The sequence below is a fragment of the Anopheles darlingi genome, chromosome 3 (genome assembly GCF_943734745.1).
Source record: "Anopheles darlingi chromosome 3, idAnoDarlMG_H_01, whole genome shotgun sequence".
Taxonomy (NCBI): domain Eukaryota; kingdom Metazoa; phylum Arthropoda; class Insecta; order Diptera; family Culicidae; genus Anopheles; species Anopheles darlingi.
Genome location: NC_064875.1, coordinates 63817397 through 63827041, shown reverse-complemented (window position 1 = coordinate 63827041; position 9645 = coordinate 63817397). Strand labels below are relative to the sequence as shown.

The 9645-nt window shown below is 51.0% G+C and overlaps 1 protein-coding gene across 12 annotated transcripts in view; it reads right to left on the bottom strand.

Moving 5' to 3' along the window:
- LOC125954419 (high affinity cAMP-specific and IBMX-insensitive 3',5'-cyclic phosphodiesterase 8) overlaps nt 1-9645 on the bottom strand; it is a 121859-nt gene that overhangs the window by 6734 nt on the left and 105480 nt on the right. For 11 of the 12 annotated variants that reach the window (XM_049684747.1, XM_049684742.1, XM_049684748.1 and 8 more), the window contains 6 exons: nt 8945-9033; nt 2395-2451; nt 2121-2320; nt 1870-1929; nt 1154-1211; nt 478-576 (listed from right to left, as the gene is read on the bottom strand). In XM_049684747.1, coding sequence (XP_049540704.1) covers nt 478-576; nt 1154-1211; nt 1870-1929; nt 2121-2320; nt 2395-2451; nt 8945-9033 — 563 coding nt within the window. Of the gene's footprint in view, nt 1-477; nt 577-1153; nt 1212-1869; nt 1930-2120; nt 2321-2394; nt 2452-3575; nt 4581-7020; nt 7631-8944; nt 9034-9645 lie in introns of those variants that run through there. The other variant, XM_049684741.1, reaches the window with a different exon arrangement.

Genomic DNA, 9645 nt, shown 5'->3' with positions numbered 1-9645 from the left:
ACTTTTTCCAATTTCCTGCTTCCTGTCTCGGCCTTGGTGCGCGCGTTAATCGAGCAATTGTACGGAATGGCGCGGAAAGAGGAGCACGATAGTCCTAGTTGCGGCAGGATTGCATTTATGATGGTCGATGGTGCCCTGCCGTGGGCCGTTATTTTTCGGTAGACTAAGTGGTATGTGCTAATGACATTGCAGATACAGTAGCAGCATCAGCCACAGCCGCATCATCGTTATTGTTAAAAATAGTCGACCGGCGCCGTGCGCGGTCGTGCTCGACAAACGATTATCCTTGCTTTGCCGGTTGTCTGAACCGTGGAATCGGCGGTCATAAACTATGATCTAGCGGCCAACCATCGAACAACGAGGTCACCGCCACCGCTGGACGATGATGATGGCATCCTGGGCATGATGGCCTGGAACCAATATGGCCCCCCCGGTGCTCAGCTCAGCTCAGAATCGGTTTAACGTACGGGGACCTACCTGTTGCGTCGATATCACATTCTGTGGCCGGACGAGCGAGTGCTGGATTTGCCGCAGCTCCGATGAACAGATCGATACATGTGGTGACTCGATAATGCACTGCAACAGAGACCAGAGGGGTGGGGCGTTAGCGAACACACGGTGGACACGGATGGACACACGGGGAATGGCCTGCCAGCCCAGCGAGATGCCTGCTCGCTGATGCTGCTCTGTGAGGTCATGGTGCGATGCAGGACGTGAAATTACTTTCAATAAGTTGACAAGTTAATGAAGATTCACTAGCGCGACGTCACCAATATTCCCGACCCGGAGACGGAATTGGATGTCAAACACCAATCGGCCGGTCGGTCGGTCGGTCGGCAGGCCACCGCGAAGGATGAAGTGAAACTAATCAATTTGGGTGCGCGAGATGGCGCACGATGACGTCAATTGCTTTTGAGAGTGTCAATCAACGAACGGAGTGAACGAACTAGGTGTGCCTTCTTTCCATGTTTCTGCCGGCGTGTTGGCTTCGGTTGTAGCAATTTGTGGAATGTTATCTATTCTGCCTTCCGCGCTCTAGTGCTTCATAACTTCGATCGATTTATCGGCTTATGATCCGTCCATACCACCATGACCTCGCTGTCTCGCTGTGTGCCAGGTAATTCAAAAGGTGGTAGAGGTGCGTTGTGCTTACCCTATTGTAACCAACGTCCAGCAGCGAAATCACAGCCGTGTCATCCTTTTCGAAAACACTGCGGAAGAAAGTAAGGGAAGCACGAAAAGTAAGAACAACATTAACAGGGAAGCATTCACATTTTCACACGGATTCCACGGAACACCCACGCCGCTAGAAAGAAGAGCCCACGGCTTAAACGGATCGAATTGGCGGAGATTGGTCGTTAGGCCTCGTCTCTCTCCCCTGAGGCCTTATCGAGTTCCACCGTCGTCTCAAATCCGGTACGATTGAAACGTTTAAAGAGAAATACCGATTGAACCCCCTGGTTGGGGGTGACGGCGAGGGACACTATGAAATCCTCGCAACAATGACACAGTCACGATCTCCATTTATTGTCCATCAACACCTGTTACGCGTTTGTCTGGTGTGACACCACGTGGTGTACCTGTCCTGCTGCCCTCGTGCCAGGGCGACCTGGCCGTGCAGGTGACAATCGATCATCATCGGCCCGGTTTTCTTCGCGTGGCTCGGTAGCGATGAAAGGACATGATTTATGAGAGTCCTGCGCCGGACGATGGAAAAACTTTTTCCATTTAACTGACTGGACGGACTGATTGCTTCATCTGCGGGGTGTCGGCAAATGCGCTGGGCCGCGTATAATGATGATGATGATGGTGGGACAGTGGATTGAAAATCGGTCATTTTCCCCCCTGGTTTCCCGCGGTTATGCTTACCTCTTCTTCACTACCGCAACCATTGTCGTGTGCTGGCTACCCTTTGAATTACGAATAGACCTGTGAAGTGGTGGAAAGAGAATTAGTTTTCATTCTAATGGCAGTATCATTGGGCACAGTCTTTTCCCCGGAAAAACATGGAAACAAAGTAAGCCGCCGTGCAGCACGACGGCGGCGGCGGCGACGGCGACACAAGTTGCACACAAGTAGGCGGCGCTGGGATTGTCTGCCTTCAGGGGCCAACAACTTACCGGCCAAGTGCTTCGGCTTCGATGATGCGCGGGTACCGGGCATCGACGATGATGATGTGGTGCCCGCCGGCCGTCGGATTCTGGAACGCATCGATGGCGGCCTCGGCGGACTTCACGAAGGTCGGCTCGAAGCTGAGCCGATGGCTGGCATTAACGAGCGCCTCAAATACGGGATCATTCTTGCAGAAGGCAATCAGAATCTGCGGATTACAAACACCGTGGTGTGGGTTGTGTTACAATGAAAGGCGCGCGTAGAGGCTTTCCGCGGGCTTACCTTAATCGCCGGGTTCGGTGGCAGCAGATTAGGGAACTTCAGATCCGACACTAACCGCTGTAAGTAGGTAGGAGAGATGAAAAAGTTAGCTAGATTATTGAACACACGGCCAACTACGCATCCGAGAGTTGGGAGTGCAAATGGTGCGACGATTGCGAAACACACGCGAAAGGGGTTGATATGGCAATACCCGGGGCAGGGGCAGAGTTGGTTTAAGGGCAGCTAATCCTATACCTTCACTACTTCACTGATCTTTTCGGTCAGATCGTTGCTGAGCGCGAGTATACCTTCATCATCTAGCGTTGGAAAACGAGAGAACACACATACACAAGGAGTATATTCGGGCTAGAACCACAGTAGGCTCCAAAACGGTACGGCAACATAACCTACAACCTTTAATGCTGGGCAAATAGGCCGCCTGCTGCCGTTCCTCTTGAGCGGTGTTGGCCGATGGGGTCGTTTCGGCTAATTGATGCTCTTGCCGTCCGGTTCGGTCGGACTGCTTCTGATCCACCGACCGTTTCCCACCGGCGCTGGTCGTCGGTACTGGCTCGTTAAGGCCCGTTACCGCCGGTTCGACCGGTGGTGGTTCGCTCGGTTCCGGGTGAGCCCCACCGGCTTCGTACTCGTAAAACTGCACATCGTAGTTGGCCAGCACTTGCTGGCGGTAGGCCGGATCGATGGCATCGGCCGGTAAGCTGCGGAACGCAACGAACCGGCGCCACTCGCGGGCACTTAGCTGGCGGATTAACAATTTCGACACGTCCATTACGGATCCCACGGGTGATCTGATTTATTGCGCAACTACTCCACGCAAATCGGGTTACTAGCTGCGCGGCTGTCATTCAATTTGACATTGGCGTCGGCGGAACGATTTTTTCATGAGCTGCAACTGATACTCAGTAAAGGTATACGGCATTCAGAAGCAGCACAGAAATGAAGAGGAATTGAGCGCTTTACCCAAAAGACGTCGTATTTTGTGATAAACATGCACACTTGCCAATAATTTTAAAACTAAACATAGCTTGAACCTTAAAAGAACCACCATAAACGCACATCCGTAGCAAATGCTACGATTCTTTAAATTGTCCTAGTAACCGTTGGGTTTTTTCACGCAGATAGACGTATGCAGAGACGGACTAATGAAGTATTCTGAACAGCGCGACCATCATCATACTCACTGTTGGCGACTCATCCCTCGGTTCCTCCAGAATTTCCTCAAACGCTGTCGCCGGTCTCCAGCTATGATGCGATCGACGGCCGTACGCCCTTGGCCAGAACACGTGTGGCGAGGCGGATGACGATGTCGGTGAGGTGGGCGAGTGTAATCGGTGCTCCCCACCCTCCACCGTAGCATCATCTCGATCCTCTGGCATCCAATCCGGCGACAGGTTCATCGGTCGCTGGTGATGATGTTGATGATGATGATGATGATGAGCCGTGGCGATCGGTAGCGAAGAGCCTCTTCCATTCACCAGTTTATGCGGTTCATCGTTTTCCTCAAACACATTTTCGTCATCGGCTGGTGGTGTTAGGAGTGTTACCAGATTAACGGGAGCATCGAAATCCCAGGTAGCGATAGCTTGACCGACGGAAGGGCTTTTATCCTTCGAGCCCGTCGATGATGGTTCCGTGCTGGGCGTCTCCTCGGTGGAGGGAGTGGTGTTCGATGTGGATCGCGTTCCGAACAGACTGTACCGTCGGTGGGTGCGCGGTGTTTGCTCCGATGTCTGCGGGAATGTGTGCAGCTGCTTCACCGTCAGCACATCGCACTTGGCCAGCGGTGGTTTGTAAAGCGATTCCATGCTCTTGCTTTTGTTCTTGCGAAAGAAGGCCTTCATTTTGAGGGGCAGAGATGTAAACGTATCTTCACTATCACACTTTGTGTACGTGTCCTTTTTGTGCTACAATCTCGGGCAGAATCCCGATGAAATGGTGCCAATAATTCTTGATCTGGTACGGGGTTCAAACACTTTCTGCATTCATGATGACTTTTCGTTTCTTTGAGTCACAGATGGGGAGTAAAGTTTCAAGTTTATGTTCGTTCGTTAACTTTCTTCACGTTTCACAAGCACTTTTTTTAATTTAAGTTTTCCAACACCGAGTAAATACTGTTCTTCTCGTCCATATTCACCTTCATCACAAGACACCATGCAGCCGTCGTGTTCGTATCGTGTTACATTTCTCTGCATAAAATGGTAGTAAATCATCCAATACCCAATTCCTACTCAACAACTTCTCATGCTATCTTACTTATTTCACTGGCCCCAAAAACCCCTGAGAGATGTCTTGCTCGCTGCATCCCGAACCATGCGAAACCCCTTGCCAATCTAGTGGCGCCGACGTCACGGACCGGCACACGTGTGCACATTCCAGCGCAGTGGCCATTTTGATTTATGGCACTGGTACCTCCCCCCGATCCGCCATTCGGTTCGGTAAGATTCGGTAAAGCAGATAAGCGCGGCGCGAGAGGCATAACAAAAGGGTTGTTCATGTTGTCTATGTTATTCCCACTCCCCAGAGTCCATCCAATCTGTTCGGTTGCAGGCCGTAGTAGATGGTTGGCTCGATCCCGCATCACCACACAACACAACCTGCCACCGTTCGATGGACGGTATCGTCTGGGAGTCTGCGGTTCGCGAGTTATCAGCTGGTGAGCTGGTGGTAGTGATGGCGACGGGAGACACCCAGACGGGGGTCGAGAAAGAATGCAAATTCATCGCGAAAACAATGCACCATACCTTTCCGCAAACCCAACCAAGCTACTTCGGATTGATGGATTGTCTCTAATCAGGGAGGGAAAAGGAATGTAATTGCCCAACAGTCCGTCCCCTAACTTGCTCTTCCTGCTCTGTGTACTTCGCTGGCCACTAGTTCTCGCAGTTACGCTTCCTCAAATGTACTCCACCGAAATAAAAGGACAAGAGTTGGTGGTGCAACAGTGTTCCCTCTGCGTACGGCTTATCGGCAATTATTTTGCTTTATTTTTAGCATCTCCTTGAAATCCCCGCTAATTGAACGCAGCCATCCAACCAGCTACCAGCGTGGGCAGTGAGTACCCACTCACGCCAGGGATTAGCCGGTACCGGCTGGACGGATCACTTGATTGGACGGACCCAATGTCGATGCCTGATGATGAGGCTAAAGGATGGACTAACGGAGCGAATCTAGTTGCTAACGAGCGTCGGTGTCGTATGTTTTGCAACTCGTCGCGGAGCGGAAAACAGTTGGCTTATCATTTCGCCAGCCTGCCATTGCTATTTCAGTGCGCAAGACTCGTGTTCCTTGCTTGGTCCTCCCGAGCACCGGCTCTCCAAGAACGACCGAACGACCGAACACAAGAGGGCTTTGTCGCAATAATAACCCATGGCTCGATAGGGCCCAAGTGGGGCTACGATATCACAACGACAACAACGACAAAAGGAGAGATTTGATTTGAAGGTAATCTAAAGATAAGAGTTGATCCGGATTTGATTCCACAAAAGCCCCGACAACCCATTCGACGAGAGGATTAGCATGGTGTTTCGCTTTTCCGGTGTTCGTTTTGATTGTTCGTTTGATTAATCATCATCATCCTGGTTGTTGGCGTGCTCATCGTGTGACAAGTGCGGGGTCTGTATGCATTTTATTGCTGGAAATCATTAACCGAAAGCAGCGCATCAATCATCCTCGTTCGTAGCGGAAGACGGCGACCACTCAAGGTCTCGACCGAGTACAGGAACCATTGCTTATCGGGACAATGCTACGACATTGCTGCCACTTACAACAACCGAAATGCTCGGAGCTCAAGTGGCCACTAGCGGATTGCTTTCCGCTCCATCCGGGATCCTCGAGTTCGGCCCGGTATTCTAGGCTACAGTAGCCGCGTCGTCGAAAAGGAGAAGTTTCAACTGCTGGAAACCCCGACGGAAGCGGACAGTAAGAATAGTGCAACCGGCCAGTAATGCGGTCCACTCCATTGCACTCACTCACTGCACCTTTCCATATAATTGTGGGGTGTTTCCGTGGGTTTCTTATGCGCGAAAATTTATAATTAATTCCCATTTCTTACAGGACCGCACCCCCCGGGGGGGTTTGAAGTTGCAGCACAGTTTTTAGTCCAACTCTAGGCTAGTAGAAGTGTCTAATTATAATGGCAAGCGGAAGGCGAACGAAGGTGAACTGAACTGTTATTACGCCGCCCGTCCACAGGATGGGATTGAATTAATTTCTAGAACGGAAAGTGTTGGATTCGATGGAAGGTGTGGCGTTGTGGATGGCGTTTTAATTACATTCCATGCCGTGAAGAGCTGCAAGGAACTAGTGCATCGGTTTGTCTTAGCCGTCTGGGGTGTGGCAGATGAGTGATTTGTGAGAACACTGTTGACCGAATTGACGTCATCGTCCTGGCCAGAGTTTGTAGGAAAAACGTAGGAAACTTGACAACCGACCCAGCATGAACAGGGAAGAGCCTGATTTATGCTTCGTACCACAACGGAACACAATTTCCACGTCACTCAGTCATTCCAGGGATCTTGGACACTCTTCCTGGATTGCCATTGCGAGCGCACACAACACACATGAGCACACACACGCACACGCTTTTCACGTAACAGTCGCTTGACCTTCCGAGCGATGTTCACATACCGACAATCCAAACGGTCGAAGCCTCACGGGGGTCTTGTGCAAACTGAGAGGCCAAGACTAAAGCGGGTCTCCCGAAGGGGTGCTCGCGGGCTGCGATACGCCCAAGGAAATCATTCAACAATTCCAGAGCTCGTCTCCGCGATGATAAGTGGCCCGGTTGGTTGTTATCAATGTTAGCCAAAGATAGCGAACGAAAGACGCGATTGGTGTAAAGTGGGGGAAGACGTAAGAAGGCGAATAAAAAATGCGAAAAACAGGTACACACGGGGGCGGATACTTGGCTGACGCATCCGAAACGCGGTCGGGGCTGTCCGGTCGGAGCGACGGAAGCTCAAGACGGTGACAGATGGCCGTTATCGTTGGAGCGAAGGTCTAGTGATCTTGAAAAGTCTGTGCGCCCTTTAGCTGAAGGATGATTTTTAGACAGAGCGATCGACAGAGACGTGGAGAGAGAAAGAGAGAGCGAGTGGGATGACGTCATTGGTCAAGTCAAAGATAAGATACTGCGCTACTTTCCAGACATGTTTGCATGGCAGCAGGCTGGCCGAGTCACCTGGCCTGTCAAGTCGAGTCCAACAAATTCACGAACATGTCTGGTGGAATGTTGAACAGAACAAGGACGCATTGTACGGACCAGAATCATTGCTGCACAAATCCATCGGTTCATTACGTATTCCTTTAGTATTTTTATCTGGGTTAACATACGAAGAACGCGGTGCCTGGGAGTGTTAATAGACTTAACAGCTAGCTCTAAATCCATTGTCATACACAATCAATTGCAGCACGAGCACGTACGAACCCGCTTTCGCCTGCAAACACCGTAATATCGGAAGAGGGATCCTAGTCCTCACCTTCCCCTCCTCCTTCTCGGGGACATAGACATTAAGCCGCACCTCGGACGCGAGTAACGGTACCACACGGGTGTGTACGGAGCGCACTACTGCGTCAACATGTGCTACATTATTTATCACTCAACGATGTCGCGGTGGTCGCCGGAGGTGCATCGACGCGCTCCATGTCTATTGACAGTGTGTGGTGGTGGTCGGAAAGGGGGGTCGGTGGAAGGTTCAATGGAGGTATCTCGGTTTGACATTTATTAAACCAATATATGCACGCCATCCGTGCCGAAGCGCAGGCAACGCGGCTTATTTCGATTTTCCCCGATAGTGTGTGGCCCCGTGGAAAGGGGTGTGTGAAGTGGCCAGATAAGATAAGCGAGAGGCGGTAGAGGTAGCAGTTGCAGGCAGGCAGGGAGGCAGGCACACCTACGATCTGCGGTGTTATCGATTTTCGGGACCTCGCGTTATTCTCCCCTGCGGTAGCAAGTGCAGAGAGAAGGGCACAAGGGTTTCATCTAATGCTCGGATCGTATCATCGCCGTCATCGTCGTCGTCGTCGTCGTAGCGGTCCCGCGTTGGGCTTAAGTCAACAAATCGCGATACGCGATGGTTCCGAAAGGTAATATGTTTTTCGATGATAATTTATTGCTTTGCGGCGTCACACCCCATATAGCCGTACACACAGAGGACATCGGGTACCTCCTCCTACTCGCGCGTGTGTTACGAGAAGGTGGTTGGAATACATGGATTGAATCGCGTATAGCATTCTCATTTCTCGTGCACTGGCGTGCGCGTGTGCGGCTGAATACCGGGCATACCTTGTACTGTGGGAACTCTACGCCTCTTTCCGATACTCCCGGCGAGATAGCCGTTTAGTCAGATAATTGCACGCTGCTCGAGGTTCTTACAGTGTACAACGATACGGATACAATCGATAGGATCTAGACGCGTGGCTTTTCAACTGAGATGGTTCTCTAATTACAACTCTCGTTATTCGCTCGCTTGGGAGACTCTTCAGACAATGCCATATCAACCAGTTGTGTGTGTATCGCGGGGATTGGGAAATGAACGTGGGCAGCACTTACCGGACACGAGTCCAGCGGTTCCTCCTCGGGCGTAAGCGCTAGCGACGATTTGCGATGCCCGTACCGGCCGGAGCTGCTCGAGGTTCCACCTAAGGATGAGATGGAAGATGGAGAAGGAGGTTTTAAAATTGTTATTCGAGATAGAGAAAATGACTTAATTTGGAAAATGAGAAACACTAAGTCAAAAACGGACTAACGAGTGCGTAGTACGTAATGGTGCGTAGTATTGGATCAAGGGAACATCCCATTGGTTGTCCAGACACCAATAACGCCGATTATCTATTTAGTTTTTGAAAGATTAAATTGGAGATTATTTGGAAGAAAGTTTAGCGACAAAAAAAAGGCGACAGAGACTACGCCATCCCTCTTTTGGCTGGTATAATTGGCTAACGTCATAAAAACCGAAGTTCATTAGGTTCAAGCACCTGCTTGATCGCTTATCGTGATCGCACGAACGCACACGAATTGGCGGAAAAGCGACAACATGCCCCGCGATGCCGAAATCTTTCACGGCTCATCACGCGCGTGTTGTGATCAGCACCGCGGTAGAGATGATCGATCAATTTCCTTTCGCAGACTCGCACGAACGCAGACAGCGAAAGGTGAGTGAAGATCGGAGATTCGGAGGCTTCGTTGCTCTTCATTGTAGTACCGCGCATGCCGCGGAGCCGTCACCATCGGCGGTCAGCTTCCGACGTTTT